Below are 18,693 nucleotides of genomic sequence, written 5' to 3'. Positions count from 1 at the left end.
TTGTATTCAGCATTTCACTGTGAGGTCTACTACACCTGTTGTATTCAGCATTTCACTGTAAGGTCTACTACACCTGTTGTAGTCAGCATTTCACTATGAGGTCTACTACACCTGTTGTATTCAGCATTTCACTGTGAGGTCTACCTACACCTGTTGTATTCAGCATTTCACTGTAAGGTCTACTACACCTGTTGTATTCAGCATTTCACTGTGAGGTCTACTACACCTGTTGTATTCAGCATTTCACTGTGAGGTCTACTACACCTGTTGTATTCAGCATTTCACTGTGAGGTCTACTACACCTGTTGTATTCAGCATTTCACTGTGAGGTCTACTACACCTGTTGTATTCAGCATTTCACTGTGAGGTCTACCTACACCTGTTGTATTCAGCATTTCACTGTAAGGTCTACTACACCTGTTGCATTCAGCATTTCACTGTGAGATCTACTACACCTGTTGTATTCAGCATTTCACTGTAAGGTCTACTACACCTGTTGTATTCAGCATTTCACTGTGAGGTCTACTACACCTGTTGTATTCAGCATTTCACGGTAAAGTCTACTACACCTGTTGTATTCAGCATTTCACTGTGAGGTCTACTACACCTGTTGTATTCAGCATTTCACGGTGAGGTCTACTACACCTGTTGTATTCAGCATTTCACTGTGAGGTCTACCTACACCTGTTGTATTCAACATTTCACTGTAAGGTCTACTACACCTGTTGTATTCAGCATTTCACTGTGAGGTCTACTACACATGTTGTATTCAGCATTTCACAGTAAGGTCTACTACACCTGTTGTATTCAGCATTTCACTGTGAGGTCTACTACACATGTTGTATTCGGTGCATGTGACAAATAAAAATGGATTTGATTTATATACTGTATTATATTCTAGTGTATTTTAGTCAGTGCCATTCCGACATCCTAATATTTCTATATTCCATTATTTTGCTTTTAGATTTGTATGTATTGTTGTGTATTGTTAGATACTACTACACTGAGCTAGGAACACAAACATTTCACTACACAAATAAAATACAATGTTATTTGTCACATACACATGGTTAGCAGATGTTGATGAGAGTGTAGCGAAATGCTTGTGCTTCTAGTCCCGACCATGCAGTGATAACCAACAAGTAATCTAACAATTCCCCAACAACTACCTAATAGACACAGGTGCAAAGGAATGAATAAGAATATGTACATATAAATATATGGATGAGTGATGGTACAGAACGGCATAGGCAAGATGCAGTAGATGATATAGAGTACAGTATATACATATGAGATGAGTAATGCAGGGTATGTAAACAAGATGCAGTAGATGGTATAGAGTACAGTATATACATATGAGATGAGTAATGCAGGGTATGTAAACAAGATGCAGTAGATGATATAGAGTACAGTATATACATATGAGATGAGTAATGCAGGGTATGTAAACAAGATGCAGTAGATGGTATAGAGTACAGTATATACATATGAGATGAGTAATGCAGGGTATGTAAACAAGATGCAGTAGATGATATAGAGTACAGTATATACATATGAGATGAGTAATGCAGGGTATGTAAACAAGATGCAGTAGATGATATAGAGTAGAGTATATACATATGAGATGAGTAATGCAGGGTATGTAAACAAGATGCAGTAGATGGTATAGAGTACAGTATCTACATATGAGATGAGTAATGTACGGTATGTAAACAAGATGCAGCAGATGGTATAGAGTACAGTATCTACATATGAGATGAGTAATGCAGGGTATGAAAACATTATATAAAATGGCATAGTTTAAAGTGAATGGTGATATATAATAAAACATTGGTTGTAATAAATGTAAGTGTCTGGAGTTGAGTCAGTGTCAATGACAGTGTGTTGGCAGCAGCCACTCAATGTTAGTGGTGGCTGTTTAACAGTCTGGTGGCCTTGAGATAGAAGCTGTTTTTCAGTCTCTCGGTCCCAGCTTTGATGCACCTGTACTGACCTCGCCTTCTGGATGATAGCGGGGTGAACAGGCAGTGGTTCGGGTGGTTGATGTCCTTGATGATCTTTATGGCCTTCCTGTAACAACGGGTGGTGTAGGTGTCCTGGAGGGCAGGTAGTTTGCCCCCGGTGATGCGTTGTGCAGACCTCACTACCCTCTGGAGAGCCTTACGGTTGTGGGCGGAGCAGTTGCCGTACCAGGCGGTGATACAGCCCGACAGGATGCTCTCAATTGTGCATCTGTAAAAGTTTTTGGTGACAAGCTGAATTTCTTCAGCCTCCTGAGGTTGAAGAGGCGCTGCTGCGCCTTCTTCAAGACGCTGTCAGTGTGAGTGGACCAATTCAGTTTGTCCGTGATGTGTACGCCGAGGAACTTAAAACTTACTACCCTCTACATTACTGTTCCATCGATGTGGATAGGGGGGTGTTCCCTCCGCTGTTTCCTGAAGTCCACAATCATCTCCTTTGTTTTGTTGACGTTGAGTGAGAGGTTAATCAAGCCTACCACTGTAGTGTCGTCTGCAAACTTGATGATTGAGTTGGGGGCGTGCATGGCCACGCAGTCGTGGGTGAACAGGGAGTACACCTGCAATAACATCTGCTAAATATGTGTATGTGACCAATAAGATGTGATTTTAAATCAATTGAATGTACCACAGGTGGACTCTAATCAAGTTGTAGAAACATCTCAAGGATGATCAATGGAAACAGGATGAGCATGAGCTCAATTTCAATTCTCATAATAGAAGGGTATGAAAACTTATGTAAATATGTTTATTTATTTAGTAAACATTGTAAATACCCGTTTTCGCTTTGTCATTATGAGGTATGTAGATTGAGGAGGATTTTCTATCAATTTAATCCATTTTAGAATACGGCTGTAATGTAACAAAATGTGGAGAAAGGCAGAGGGTCTGAATACTTATCGAATGCTCTGTCGGTGTGTGTATGTGTTGTGTCGGTGTGTGTATGTGTTGTGTCGGTGTGTGTTTGTGGTGTGTCGGTGTGTGTTTGTGGTGTGTCGGTGTGTGTTTGTGGTGTGTCGGTGTGTGTTGTGGTGTGTCGGTGTGTGTATGTGGTGTGTCGGTGTGTGTTTGTGGTGTGTCGGTGTGTGTATGTGGTGTGTCGGTGTGTGTTGTGTTGTGTCAGTGTGTGTATGTGTTGTGTCGGTGTGTGTTGTGTTGTGTCGGTGTGTGTATGTGGTGTGTGTGTATGTGTTGTGTCGGTGTGTGTTGTGTTGTGTCAGTGTGTGTTTGTGTTGTGTCGGTGTGTGTTTGTGGTGTGTCGGTGTGTGTTTGTGTATGGGTGTGTGTATGTGTTGTGTCGGTGTGTGTTGTGTTGTGTCAGTGTGTGTTGTGTTGTGTCGGTGTGTGTGTGTGTTGTGTCGGTGTGTGTTGTGTTGTGTCAGTGTGTGTTTGTGTTGTGTCGGTGTGTGTGTGTGTTGTGTCGGTGTGTGTTTGTGTATGGGTGTGTGTTTGTGGTGTGTCGGTGTGTGTGTGTGTTGTGTCGGTGTGTGTTTGTGGTGTGTCGGTGTGTGTATGTGTTGTGTCGGTGTGTGTTTGTGTATGGGTGTGTGTTTGTGGTGTGTCGGTGTGTGTATGTGTTGTGTCGGTGTGTGTTTGTGTATGGGTGTGTGTTTGTGGTGTGTCGGTGTGTGTGTGTGTTGTGTCAGTGTGTGTTTGTGGTGTGTCGGTGTGTGTGTGTGTTGTGTCGGTGTGTGTTTGTGTATGGGTGTGTGTTTGTGGTGTGTCGGTGTGTGTATGTGTTGTGTCGGTGTGTGTATGTGTTGTGTCGGTGTGTGTATGTGGTGTGTCGGTGTGTGTATGTGTTGTGTCGGTGTGTGTTGTGTTGTGTCGGTGTGTGTATGTGTTGTGTCGGTGTGTGTTGTGTTGTGTCGGTGTGTGTTTGTGTTGTGTCGGTGTGTGTATGTGGTGTGTGTTTGTGTTGTGTCGGTGTGTGTTTGTGTTGTGTCGGTGTGTGTATGTGTATGGGTGTGTGTATCTGCATGGGTGTGTGTATGTGTTGTGTCGGTGTGTGTATGTGCATGGGTGTGTGTTTGTGTTGTGTCGGTGTGTGTATGTGTATGGGTGTGTGTATCTGCATGGGTGTGTGTATGTGTTGTGTCGGTGTGTGTTTGTGTATGGGTGTGTGTTTGTGTTGTGTCGGTGTGTGTATGTGTATGGGTGTGTGTATGTGCATGGGTGTGTGTTTGTGTTGTGTTGATGTGTGTATGTGCATGGGTGTGTGTATGTGCATGGGTGTGTGTTTGTGTTGTGTCGGTGTGTGTATGTGCATGGGTGTGTGCACAGACTCAGAGACCCTCTCTGTGTATATAGTGATAGACAGAACCAAACAGTGCTCACCAACAGTATATATAGTGATAGAACCAAACAGTGCTCACCAACAGTATATATAGTGACAGACAGAACCAAACAGTGCTTACCAACAGTATATATAGTGATAGAACCAAACAGTGCTTACCAACAGTATATATAGTGATAGAACCAAACAGTGCTCACCAACAGTATATATAGTGATAGACAGAACCAAACAGTGCTCACCAACAGTATATATAGTGACAGACAGAACCAAACAGTGCTTACCAACAGTATATATAGTGATAGAACCAAACAGTGCTCACCAACAGTATATATAGTGACAGACAGAACCAAACAGTGCTTACCAACAGTATATATAGTGATAGAACCAAACAGTGCTTACCAACAGTATATATAGTGATAGAACCAAACAGTGCTCACCAACAGTATATATAGTGATAGACAGAACCAAACAGTGCTCACCAACAGTATATATAGTGATAGACAGAACCAAACAGTGCTTACCAACAGTATATATAGTGATAGAACCAAACAGTGCTCACCAACAGTATATATAGTGACAGACAGAACCAAACAGTGCTCACCAACAGTATATATAGTGACAGACAGAACCAAACAGTGCTCACCAACAGTATATATAGTGATAGAACCAAACAGTACTCACCAACAGTATATATAGTGATAGAACCAAACAGTGCTCACCAACAGTATATATAGTGACAGACAGAACCAAACAGTGCTCACCAACAGTATATATAGTGATAGAACCAAACAGTGCTCACCAACAGTATATATAGTGACAGACAGAACCAAACAGTGCTCACCAACAGTATATATAGTGACAGACAGAACCAAACAGTGCTCACCAACAGTATATATAGTGATAGAACCAAACAGTGCTCACCAACAGTATATATAGTGATAGAACCAAACAGTGCTCACCAACAGTATATATAGTGATAGAACCAAACAGTGCTCACCAACAGTATATATAGTGATAGAACCAAACAGTGCTCACCAACAGTATATATAGTGATAGACAGAACCAAACAGTGCTCACCAACAGTATATATAGTGATAGAACCAAACAGTGCTCACCAGTACTCAGTATATATAGTGACAGAACCAAACAGTGCTCACCAAGAGTATATAGTGATAGAACCAAACAGTGCTCACCAGTACTCAGTATATATAGTGACAGAACCAAACAGTGCTCACCAACAGTATATATAGTGATAGAACCAAATAGTGCTCACCAACAGTATATATAGTGACAGACAGAATCAAACAGTGCTCACCAACAGTATATATAGTGATAGAACCAAACAGTGCTCACCAACAGTATATATAGTGATAGAACCAAACAGTGCTCACCAACAGTATATATAGTGATAGAACCAAACAGTGCTCACCAACAGTATATATAGTGACAGACAGAACCAAACAGTGCTCACCAACAGTATATATAGTGATAGAACCAAACAGTGCTCACCAACAGTATATATAGTAATAGAACCAAACAGTGCTCACCAACAGTATATATAGTGATAGAACCAAACAGTGCTCACCAACAGTATATATAGTGACAGAACCAAACAGTGCTCACCAACAGTATATATAGTGATAGAACCAAACAGTGCTCACCAACAGTATATATAGTGATAGAACCAAACAGTGCTCACCAACAGTATATATAGTGATAGAACCAAACAGTGCTCACCAACAGTATATATAGTGATAGAACCAAACAGTGCTCACCAACAGTATATATAGTGATAGAACCAAACAGTGCTCACCAACAGTATATATAGTGATAGACAGAACCAAACAGTGCTCACCAACAGTATATATAGTGATAGAACCAAACAGTGCTCACCAACAGTATATATAGTGATAGAACCAAACAGTGCTCACCAACAGTATATATAGTGACAGACAGAACCAAACAGTGCTCACCAACAGTATATATAGTGACAGACAGAACCAAACAGTGCTCACCAACAGTATATATAGTGACAGACAGAACCAAACAGTGCTCACCAACAGTATATATAGTGACAGACAGAACCAAACAGTGCTCACCAACAGTATATATAGTGATAGAACCAAACAGTGCTCACCAACAGTATATATAGTGATAGAACCAAACAGTGCTCACCAACAGTATATATAGTGATAGAACCAAACAGTGCTCACCAACAGTATATATAGTGATAGAACCAAACAGTGCTCACCAACAGTATATATAGTGACAGACAGAACCAAACAGTGCTCACCAACAGTATATATAGTGATAGAACCAAACAGTGCTCACCAACAGTATATATAGTGATAGAACCAAACAGTGCTCACCGACAGTATATATAGTGATAGAGCCAAACAGTGCTCACCAACAGTATATATAGTGATAGAACCAAACAGTGCTCACCAACAGTATATATAGTGATAGAACCAAACAGTGCTCACCAACAGTATATATAGTGACAGACAGAACCAAACAGTGCTCACCAACAGTATATATAGTGATAGAACCAAACAGTGCTCACCAACAGTATATATAGTGATAGACAGAACCAAACAGTGCTCACCAACAGTATATATAGTGACAGACAGAACCAAACAGTGCTCACCAACAGTATATATAGTGACAGACAGAACCAAACAGTGCTCACCAACAGTATATATAGTGACAGACAGAACCAAACAGTGCTCACCAACAGTATATATAGTGATAGAACCAAACAGTGCTCACCAACAGTATATATAGTGATAGAACCAAACAGTGCTCACCAACAGTATATATAGTGATAGAACCAAACAGTGCTCACCAACAGTATATATAGTGATAGAACCAAACAGTGCTCACCAACAGTATATATAGTGACAGACAGAACCAAACAGTGCTCACCAACAGTATATATAGTGATAGAACCAAACAGTGCTCACCAACAGTATATATAGTGATAGAACCAAACAGTGCTCACCGACAGTATATATAGTGATAGAGCCAAACAGTGCTCACCAACAGTATATATAGTGATAGAACCAAACAGTGCTCACCAACAGTATATATAGTGATAGAACCAAACAGTGCTCACCAACAGTATATATAGTGATAGAACCAAACAGTGCTCACCAACAGTATATATAGTGATAGAACCAAACAGTGCTCACCAACAGTATATATAGTGATAGAACCAAACAGTGCTCACCAACAGTATATATAGTGATAGAACCAAACAGTGCTCACCAACAGTATATATAGTGATAGACAGAACCAAACAGTGCTCACCAACAGTATATATAGTGATAGAACCAAACAGTGCTCACCAACAGTATATATAGTGATAGAACCAAACAGTGCTCACCAACAGTATATATAGTGACAGACAGAACCAAATGGTGCTCACCAACAGTATATATAGTGATAGAACCAAACAGTGCTCACCAACAGTATATATAGTGATAGAGCCAAACAGTGCTCACCAACAGTATATATAGTAATAGAACCAATAAAAAGATAAAGAAAAATAATTGACTCACCAACAGTGTATATAGCGTGTTACTCACCAACAGTGTATATAGCGTGTTACTCACCAACAGTGTAGATAGCGTGTTACTCACCAACAGTGTATATACTGCAGTCTGTCAGCTTGTTGATGGAAGCTTCCTGGTACACTCCATCAGGGTTCTTCACCTCTACTACAGCACCAACCTGACAGACCAGACATACTGCTGTTAACATTCAATACTGGCTGACATTTATCTGGCTATGGTGACTAAGCCCTGATCACTTCATGTAGACTTGAAAAGATACAATTGTAATGAAGAGTATAAGACAACAGTAGTGGCTTGAGGCTGGCCTGAGGCTGGCCTGGTCGGTCTCGTACCTTCAGAGGGCCTTGGATGCTGTCATCGTGGACCTCTGCTGTGGTCAGGTCTGGTTTAAAGGTCACCTGAAGAGGAAGAGGGGGGAGAGGAAGGTTAGAGAGTTAGTAATGTCAGTAAACAAACAATTCACGTCCTCATCTGATCTCCTGCTCCTACCTCATCAAACCAACTCAAAACCTGACAGATAGTCACGACGTCATTGTCTCTCCAGGTCTGGGACGGGTGAGACGAGACGTGAGAGACGGCCCGAGCTGCTTTCACACTGTGAGAATCGATAGGCATTCTATCTCAGACCACTTTAGTAAGAGAGTGCCAGAGCGCCGGAAAATGTAGGAATTTTCCCGAATGACGTGTTATGCCTTCTGTTATAACAGATGTCGGTTAACGGAAAAACGGAACCCAAAAATTGTTACCGGTAAACAGTGACGATCATAACCACTGTCTTGATAACAACTGTCTAAAAAGGAAACTCACTAGCGAGATATTCAGTCCCAGTCAAAAGTTTGGACACACCTACTCATTCAAGGGTTTTTCTTTATTTGTACTATTTTCTACATTGTAGAATAATAGTGAAGACATCAAAACTATGAAACAACACATATGGAATCATGTAGTAACCAACAACAAAAAAGTGTTCAACAAATCAAAATATATGTTATATTTGAGATTCTGTAAAGTAGCCACCCTTTGCATTGATGACAGCTTTGCACACTCTTGGCATTTGCTCGACCAGCTTCACCTGCAATGCTTTTTCCAACAGTCTTGAAGGAGTTCCCACATATGCTGAGCACTTGTTGGCTGCTTTTCCTTCACTCTAAAGGTCCAACTCATCCCAAACCATCTCAATTGGGTTGAGGTCGGGTGATTGTGGAGGCCAGGTCATCTGATGCAGCAATCCATCACTCTCCACCTTGGTCAAATAGCCCTTAACACAGCCTGGATGTGTGTTGGGTCATTGTCCTGTTGAAAACCAAATGATAGTCACTCTAAGCGCAAACCAGATGGGATGGCGTGTTGCTGCAGAATGCTGTTGTAGCCATGCTGGTTAAGTGTGGCTTGAATTCTAAATAAATCACTGACAGTGTTACTAACAAAGCACAATCACACCACCTCCTCCATGCTTCACGCTGGGAACCACACATGCAGAGATCATCCGTTCACCTACTCTGCATCTCACAAAGACACGGCGGTTGGAACCAAAAGTCTCAAATTCGGACTCATTAGACCAAAATGTCATGTTTGTCATTTATTATCATGTCTTGTCCCTGTGCTCCCCATTCTATTCGTTTCCCTCTGCTGGTCTTATTAGGTTCTTTCCCTCTTTCTATCCCTCTCTCTCCCCCTCCCTCTCTCACTCTCTCGCTCTCTCTTCTCTCTATCGTTCCGTTCCTGCTCCCAGCTGTTCCTATTCCCCTAATCATCATTTAGTCTTCCCACACCTGTTCCCGATCCTTTCCCCTGATTAGAGTCCCTATTTCTTCCTTTGTGTTCCGTTCCTGTCCTGTCGGTTCCTTGTTTAGAATTCACCGTGCTGTGATTGTGTATCGCCCTGTCCTGTCGTGTTTTTTGCCTTCATCAGATGCTGCGTGTGAGCAGGTGTCTCTGTCAGCTACGGCCTGCGCCTACCCGGAGCGACCTGCAGTCTGTGGCCGCTTCTCCTGTTATTCCCCTCTACAGACTAGAGGATTTCTGTTATTCCCTGTTTGGACATTTCCTGTTAAGGATTCAGGATTTGTCGTTTTCTGTTTGGACTTGAATAAACTCTGTTTCTGTTAAGTCGCTTTTGGGTCCTCTTTCACCTGCATGACAGAAGGAACCGACCAAGGAATGGACCCAGCGACTTCAGACGCTCGTTACACTGCCGTCGAGATCCAAGGAGCCATGCTCGGCAGACACGAGCAGGAATTGTCTGCTGCTCGCCATGCCGTGGAGAACCTGGCCGCTCAGGTTTCCGACCTCTCTGGACAGTTCCAGAGTCTACGTCTCGTGCCACCTGTTACTTCCTGGCCTGCCGAGCCTCCAGAACCTAGGGTTAATAACCCACCTTGCTACTCCGGGCAGCCCACTGAGTGCCGCTCCTTTCTCACGCAGTGTGAGATTGTGTTCTCTCTCCAACCCAACACATACTCTAGAGAGAGCTCGGGTTGCTTACGTCATTTCACTCCTTACTGGCCGGGCTCGAGAATGGGGCACAGCTATCTGGGAGGCAAGGGCTGATTGCTCTAACAAGTTCCAGAACTTTAAAGAGGAGATGATTCGGGTTTTTGACCGTTCAGTTTTTGGTGGGGAGGCTTCTAGGGCCCTGGCTTCCTTATGCCAAGGTGAACGGTCCATAACGGATTATTCTATTGAGTTTCGCACTCTTGCTGCCTCTAGTGAGTGGAACGAGCCGGCGCTGCTCGCTCGTTTTCTGGAGGGACTCCACGCAGTGGTTAAGGATGAGATTCTCTCCCGGGAGGTTCCTTCAGATGTGGACTCTTTGATTGCTCTCGCCATCCGCATAGAACGACGGGTAGATCTTCGTCACCGGGCTCGTGGAAGAGAGCTCGCATCAACGGTGTTTCCCTGCTCCGCATCGCAACCATCTCCCTCCTCTGGCTTTGAGACTGAGCCCATGCAGCTGGGAGGGATTCGCATCTCGACTAAGGAGAGGGAACGGAGGATCACCAACCGCCTGTGCCTCTATTGCGGAGTTGCTGGACATTTTGTTAATTCATGTCCAGTAAAAGCCAGAGCTCATCTGTAAGCGGAGGGCTACAGGTGAGCGCAACTACTCAAGTCTCTCCATCAAAATCCTGTACTACTTTGTCGGTCCATCTACGCTGGACCGGTTCGGTGCTACATGTAGTGCCTTGATAGACTCTGGGGCTGAGGGTTGTTTCATGGACGAAGCATGGGTTCGGAAACATGACATTCCTTTCAGAGAGTTAGAGAAGCCTACGCCCATGTTCGCCTTAGATGGTAGTCATCTTCCCAGTATCAGATTTGAGACACTACCTTTAACCCTCACAGTATCTGGTAACCACAGTGAGACTATTTCTTTTTTGATTTTCCGTTCACCGTTTACACCTGTTGTTTTGGGTCATCCCTGGCTAGTATGTCATAATCCTTCTATTAATTGGTCTAGTAATTCTATCCTATCCTGGAACGTTTCTTGTCATGTGAAGTGTTTAATGTCTGCCATCCCTCCCGTTTCTTCTGTCCCTACTTCTCAGGAGGAACCTGGCGATTTGACAGGAGTGCCGGAGGAATATCATGATCTGCGCACGGTCTTCAGTCGGTCCCGAGCCAACTCCCTTCCTCCTCACCGGTCGTATGATTGTAGTATTGATCTCCTTCCGGGGACCACTCCTCCTCGAGGTAGACTATACTCTCTGTCGGCTCCCGAACGTAAGGCTCTCGAGGATTATTTGTCTGTGTCTCTTGACGCCGGTACCATAGTGCCTTCTTCCTCTCCGGCCGGGGCGGGGTTCTTTTTGTTAAGAAGAAGGACGGTACTCTGCGCCCCTGCGTGGATTATCGAGGGCTGAATGACATAACGGTTAAGAATCGTTATCCGCTTCCCCTTATGTCATCAGCCTTCGAGATTCTGCAGGGAGCCAGGTGCTTTACTAAGTTGGACCTTCGTAACGCTTACCATCTCGTGCGCATCAGAGAGGGGGACGAGTGGAAAACGGCGTTTAACACTCCGTTAGGGCATTTTGAGTACCGGGTTCTGCCGTTCGGTCTCGCCAATGCGCCAGCTGTTTTTCAGGCATTAGTTAATGATGTTCTGAGAGACATGCTGAACATCTTTGTTTTTGTCTATCTTGACGATATCCTGATTTTTTCTCCGTCACTCGAGATTCATGTTCAGCACGTTCGACGTGTTCTACAGCGCCTTTTAGAGAATTGTCTCTACGTAAAGGCTGAGAAGTGCTCTTTTCATGTCTCCTCCGTTACTTTTCTCGGTTCCGTTATTTCCGCTGAAGGCATTCAGATGGATTCCGCTAAGGTCCAAGCTGTCAGTGATTGGCCCGTTCCAAGGTCACGTGTCGAGTTGCAGCGCTTTTTAGGTTTCGCTAATTTCTATCGGCGTTTCATTCGTAATTTCGGTCAAGTTGCTGCCCCTCTCACAGCTCTTACTTCTGTCAAGACGTGTTTTAAGTGGTCCGGTTCCGCCCAGGGAGCTTTTGATCTTCTAAAAGAACGTTTTACGTCCGCTCCTATCCTCGTTACTCCTGACGTCACTAGACAATTCATTGTCGAGGTTGACGCTTCAGAGGTAGGCGTGGGAGCCATTCTATCCCAGCGCTTCCAGTCTGACGATAAGGTTCATCCTTGCGCTTATTTTTCTCATCGCCTGTCGCCATCTGAGCGCAACTATGATGTGGGTAACCGTGAACTGCTCGCCATCCGCTTAGCCCTAGGCGAATGGCGACAGTGGTTGGAGGGGCGACCGTTCCTTTTGTCGTTTGGACAGACCATAAGAACCTTGAGTACATCCGTTCTGCCAAACGACTTAATGCCCGTCAAGCTCGTTGGGCGTTGTTTTTCGCTCGTTTCGAGTTTGTGATTTCTTACCGTCCGGGTAGCAAGAACACCAAGCCTGATGCCTTATCCCGTCTGTTTAGTTCTTCTGTGGCTTCTACTGATCCCGAGGGGATTCTTCCTTATGGGCGTGTTGTCGGGTTAACAGTCTGGGGAATTGAAAGACAGGTTAAGCAAGCACTCACGCACACTGCGTCGCCGCGCGCTTGTCCTAGTAACCTCCTTTTCGTTCCTGTTTCCACTCGTCTGGCTGTTCTTCAGTGGGCTCACTCTGCCAAGTTAGCTGGTCATCCCGGTGTTCGAGGCACTCTTGCGTCTATTCGCCAGCGCTTTTGGTGGCCGACTCAGGAGCGTGACACGCGCCGTTTCGTGGCTGCTTGTTCGGACTGCGCGCAGACTAAGTCGGGTAACTCTCCTCCTGCCGGTCGTCTCAGACCGCTTCCCATTCCTTCTCGACCATGGTCTCACATCGCCTTAGACTTCATTACCGGTCTGCCTTTGTCTGCGGGGAAGACTGTGATTCTTACGGTTGTCGATAGGTTCTCTAAGGCGGCACATTTCATTCCCCTCGCTAAACTTCCTTCCGCTAAGGAGACGGCACAAATCATTATTGAGAATGTATTCAGAATTCATGGCCTCCCGTTAGACGCCGTTTCAGACAGAGGCCCGCAATTCACGTCACAGTTTTGGAGGGAGTTCTGTCGTTTGATTGGTGCGTCCGTCAGTCTCTCTTCCGGGTTTCATCCCCAGTCTAACGGTCAAGCAGAGAGGGCCAATCAGACGATTGGTCGCATACTACGCAGCCTTTCTTTCAGAAACCCTGCGTCTTGGGCAGAACAGCTCCCCTGGGCAGAATACGCTCACAATTCGCTTCCTTCGTCTGCTACCGGGTTATCTCCGTTTCAGAGTAGTCTGGGTTACCAGCCTCCTCTGTTCTCATCCCAGCTTGCCGAGTCCAGCGTTCCCTCCGCTCAGCGTTTGTCCAACGTTGTGAGCGCACCTGGAGGAGGGTGAGGTCTGCACTTTGCCGTTACAGGGCACAGACGGTGAGAGCCGCCAATAAACGCAGGATTAAGAGTCCAAGGTATTGTTGCGGCCAGAGAGTGTGGCTTTCCACTCGCAACCTTCCTCTTACGACAGCTTCTCGTAAGTTGACTCCGCGGTTCATTGGTCCGTTCCGTGTCTCCCAGGTCGTCAATCCTGTCGCTGTGCGACTGCTTCTTCCGCGACATCTTCGTCGCGTCCATCCTGTCTTCCATGTCTCCTGTGTTAAGCCCTTTCTTCGCACCCCGTTCGTCTTCCCTCCCCCTCCCGTCCTTGTCGAGAGCGCACCTATTTACAAGGTACATAAGATCATGGACATGCGTTCTCGGGGACGGGGTCACCAATACTTAGTGGATTGGGAGGGTTACGGTCCTGAGGAGAGGAGTTGGGTTCCGTCTCGGGACGTGCTGGACCGTTCACTCATCGATGATTTCCTCCGTTGCTGCCAGGATTCCTCCTCGAGTGCGCCAGGAGGCGCTCGGTGAGTGGGGGTACTGTCATGTTTGTCATTTATTATCATGTCTTGTCCCTGTGCTCCCCATTCTATTCGTTTCCCTCTGCTGGTCTTATTAGGTTCTTTCCCTCTTTCTATCCCTCTCTCTCCCCTCCCTCTCTCACTCTCTCGCTCTCTCTTCTCTCTATCGTTCCGTTCCTGCTCCCAGCTGTTCCTATTCCCCTAATCATCATTTAGTCTTCCCACACCTGTTCCCGATCCTTTCCCCTGATTAGAGTCCCTATTTCTTCCTTTGTGTTCCGTTCCTGTCCTGTCGGTTCCTTGTTTAGAATTCACCGTGCTGTGATTGTGTATCGCCCTGTCCTGTCGTGTTTTTTGCCTTCATCAGATGCTGCGTGTGAGCAGGTGTCTCTGTCAGCTACGGCCTGCGCCTACCCGGAGCGACCTGCAGTCTGTGGCCGCTTCTCCTGTTATTCCCCTCTACAGACTAGAGGATTTCTGTTATTCCCTGTTTGGACATTTCCTGTTAAGGATTCAGGATTTGTCGTTTTCTGTTTGGACTTGAATAAACTCTGTTTCTGTTAAGTCGCTTTTGGGTCCTCTTTCACCTGCATGACACAAAAGACAGATTTCCACTGGTCTAATGCCCATTGCTCATGTTTCTTGGCCCAGGAAAGTCTCTTCTTCTTATTGGTGTCCATTAGTAGTGGTTTCTTTGCAGCAATTCGACCAGGAAGGCCTGATTCACAAAGTCTCCAATGAACAGTTGATGTTGAGATATTACTTGAACGTATCCTCTGCAGCAGAGGTAACTCTGGGTCTTCTTTTCTTGTGGTGGTCCTCATGAAAGCCAGTTTCATCATAGCGCTTGATGGTTTTTGCGACTGCACTTGAAGAAACTTTCAAAGTCCTTGAAACTTTCCGTATTGACTGACCTTCATGTCTTAAAGTAATGACGGACTGTCGTTTCCCTTTACTTATTTGAGCTGTTCTTGCCATAATATGGACTGTTTTACCAAATAGGGCTATCTTCTGTATACCACCATTACCTTGTCACAACACAACCGACTGGCTCAAATGCATTAAGAAGGAAAGAAATTCTACATTGTTGAAAATAGTCCAAAATAAGAAAAACCCTGGAATGAGTAGGTGTGTCCAAACTTTAGACTGGTACTGTATGTTTTATTTTTTAAATATATTTTCCTTTATTATTTTCCACTAACTGGATAAAACTAATGGACAATAACACGTAGGCTTCTACTTCCAGCTTATACACACTATATACGTTTCACTAATATATACACACTATATACGTTTTACTAATATATACACACTATATACGTTACTAATATATACACACTATATACGTTTTACTAATATATACACACTATATACGTTTTACTAATATATACACACTATATACGTTTCACTAATATATACACACTATATACGTTTTACTAATATATACACACTATATACGTTACTAATATATACACACTATATACGTTTTACTAATATATACACACTATATACGTTTTACTAATATATATACACTATATACGTTTTACTAATATATACACACTATATACGTTTTACTAATATATACAAACTATATACGTTTTACTAATATATACACACTATATACGTTTTACTAATATATACACACTAAATACGTTTTACTAACATATACACACTATATACGTTTTACTAATATATATACACTATATACGTTTTACTAATATATATACACAATACATACGTTTTACTAATATATACACACTATATACGTTTTAATAATATATACACACTATATACGTTTTACTAATATATATACACGTTTTACTAATATATATACACTATATACGTTTTACTAATATATATACACTATATACGTTTTACTAATATATATACACTATATACGTTTTACTAATATATACACACTATATACATTTTACTAATATATACACACTATATACGTTTTACTAGTATATATACACTATATACGTTTTACGAATATATACACACTATATACGTTTTACTAATATATACACACTATATACGTTTTACTAATATATACACACTATATACGTTTTACTAATATATACACACTATATACGTTTTACTAATATATACACACTATATACGTTTTACTAATATATACACACTATATACGTTTTACTAATATATATATACACTATACACGTTTTACTAATATATACACAATATATACATTTTACTAATATATACACACTATATACGTTTTACTAATATATATACACTATATACGTTTTACGGACACAGTATATTTTACAATGGTTATATTTTGTTCGTTTTTAATCCTGGCATTCCTCTACCCTCAACCTCTCCCATCTATTTCTGATGTCCACCCTGTTTGACAAAAGTTCTTAAATCTATATATATTTTACGGACACGGTATATTTTACATGAGTTGTCTTGTTGTTATTAGTCCCACCATTGAACTCCATTCAACCCCTCCCATCTATCTCTGAAGACCATCCAGTCCCACCCTTCAGCTCCATTCAACCCCTCCCATCTATCTCTGAAGACCATCCAGTCCCACCATTAAGCTCCATTCAACTCCTCCCATCTATCTCTACGCCATCCGGTCCCACCATTAAGCTCCATTCAACTCCTCCCATCTATCTCTACACCATCCAGTCCCACCCTTCAGCTCCATTCAACCCCTCCCATCTATCTCTACACCATCCAGTCCCACCATTAAGCTCCATTCAACTCCTCCCATCTATCTCTACACCATCCAGTCCCACCCTTCAGCTCCATTCAACCCCTCCCATCTATCTTTGAAGACCATCCAGTCCCACCATTAAGCTCCATTCAACCCCTCCCATCTATCTCTACACCATCCAGTCCCACCCTTCAGCTCCATTCAACCCCTCCCATCTATCTCTGAAGACCATCCAGTCCCACCATTAAGCTCCATTCAACCCCTCCCATCTATCTCTGAAGACCATCCAGTCCCACCATTAAGCTCCATTCAACCCCTCCCATCTATCTCTGAAGACCATCCAGTCCCACCATTAAGCTCCATTCAACCCCTCCCATCTATCTCTGAAGACCATCCAGTCCCACCATTAAGCTCCATTCAACCCCTCCCATCTATCTTTGAAGACCATCCAGTCCCACCATTAAGCTCCATTCAACCCCTCCCATCTATCTTTGAAGACCATCCAGTCCCACCATTAAGCTCCATTCAACCCCTCCCATCTATCTTTGAAGACCATCCAGTCCCACCATTAAGCTCCATTTAACCCCTCCCATCTATCTCTGAAGACCATCCAGTCCCACCATTAAGCTCCATTCAACCCCTCCCATCTATCTTTGAAGACCATCCAGTCCCACCATTAAGCTCCATTCAACCCCTCCCATCTATCTCTGAAGACCATCCAGTCCCACCATTAAGCTCCATTCAACCCTCCCATCTATCTCTGAAGAACATCCAGTCCCATCCTTCAGCTCTGTTCAACCCCTCCCATCTATCTCTGAAGACCATCCAGTCCCACCATTAAGCTCCATTCAACCCCTCCCATCTATCTCTCAACACCATCCAGTCCCACCATTAAGCTCCATTCAACCCCTCCCATCTATCTCTGAAGACCATCCAGTCCCACCATTAAGCTCCATTCAACCCCTCCCATCTATCTCTCAACACCATCCAGTCCCACCATTAAGCTCCATTCAACCCCTCCCATCTATCTCTCAACACCATCCAGTCCCACCATTAAGCTCCATTCAACCCCTCCTATCTATCTCTACACCATCCAGTCCCACCATTAAGCTCCATTCAACCCCTCCTATCTATCTCTACACCATCCAGTCCCACCATTAAGCTCCATTCAACCCCTCCTATCTATCTCTACACCATCCAGTCCCACCATTAAGCTCCATTCAACCCCTCCTATCTATCTCTACACCATCCAGTCCCACCATTAAGCTCCATTCAACCCCTCCTATCTATCTCTACACCATCCAGTCCCACCATTAAGCTCCATTCAACCCCTCCTATCTATCTCTACACCATCCAGTCCCACCATTAAGCTCCATTCAACCCCTCCTATCTATCTCTACACCATCCAGTCCCACCATTAAGCTCCATTCAACCCCTCCTATCTATCTCTACACCATCCAGTCCCACCATTAAGCTCCATTCAACCCCTCCCATCTATCTCTCAACACCATCCAGTCCCACCATTAAGCTCCATTCAACCCCTCCTATCTATCTCTACACCATCCAGTCCCACCATTAAGCTCCATTCAACCCCTCCTATCTATCTCTACACCATCCAGTCCCACCATTAAGCTCCATTCAACCCCTCCCATCTATCTCTGAACACCATCCAGTCCCACCATTAAGCTCCATTCAACCCCTCCCATCTATCTCTGAACACCATCCAGTCCCACCAT

The 18,693-nt window shown here is 43.8% G+C and overlaps 1 protein-coding gene across 1 annotated transcript in view; it reads right to left on the bottom strand.

Moving 5' to 3' along the window:
* arid4b (AT-rich interaction domain 4B) overlaps positions 1-18,693 on the bottom strand; it is a 232,979-nt gene that overhangs the window by 149,073 nt on the left and 65,213 nt on the right. Inside the window, exons 4-5 of the mRNA XM_046290716.1 lie at positions 8,222-8,287; positions 7,956-8,046 (exon numbers count right to left, since the gene is read on the bottom strand). Of these exons, the coding sequence (XP_046146672.1) occupies positions 7,956-8,046; positions 8,222-8,287 (157 nt within the window). The remainder of the gene's footprint in view (positions 1-7,955; positions 8,047-8,221; positions 8,288-18,693) is intronic.

The sequence above is a fragment of the Oncorhynchus gorbuscha genome, linkage group LG11 (assembly GCF_021184085.1).
Source record: "Oncorhynchus gorbuscha isolate QuinsamMale2020 ecotype Even-year linkage group LG11, OgorEven_v1.0, whole genome shotgun sequence".
NCBI classification, from domain to species: domain Eukaryota; kingdom Metazoa; phylum Chordata; class Actinopteri; order Salmoniformes; family Salmonidae; genus Oncorhynchus; species Oncorhynchus gorbuscha.
The sequence above is the reverse complement of the archived record's forward strand: the minus strand, read 5'-3'. Positions and strand labels throughout refer to the sequence as shown.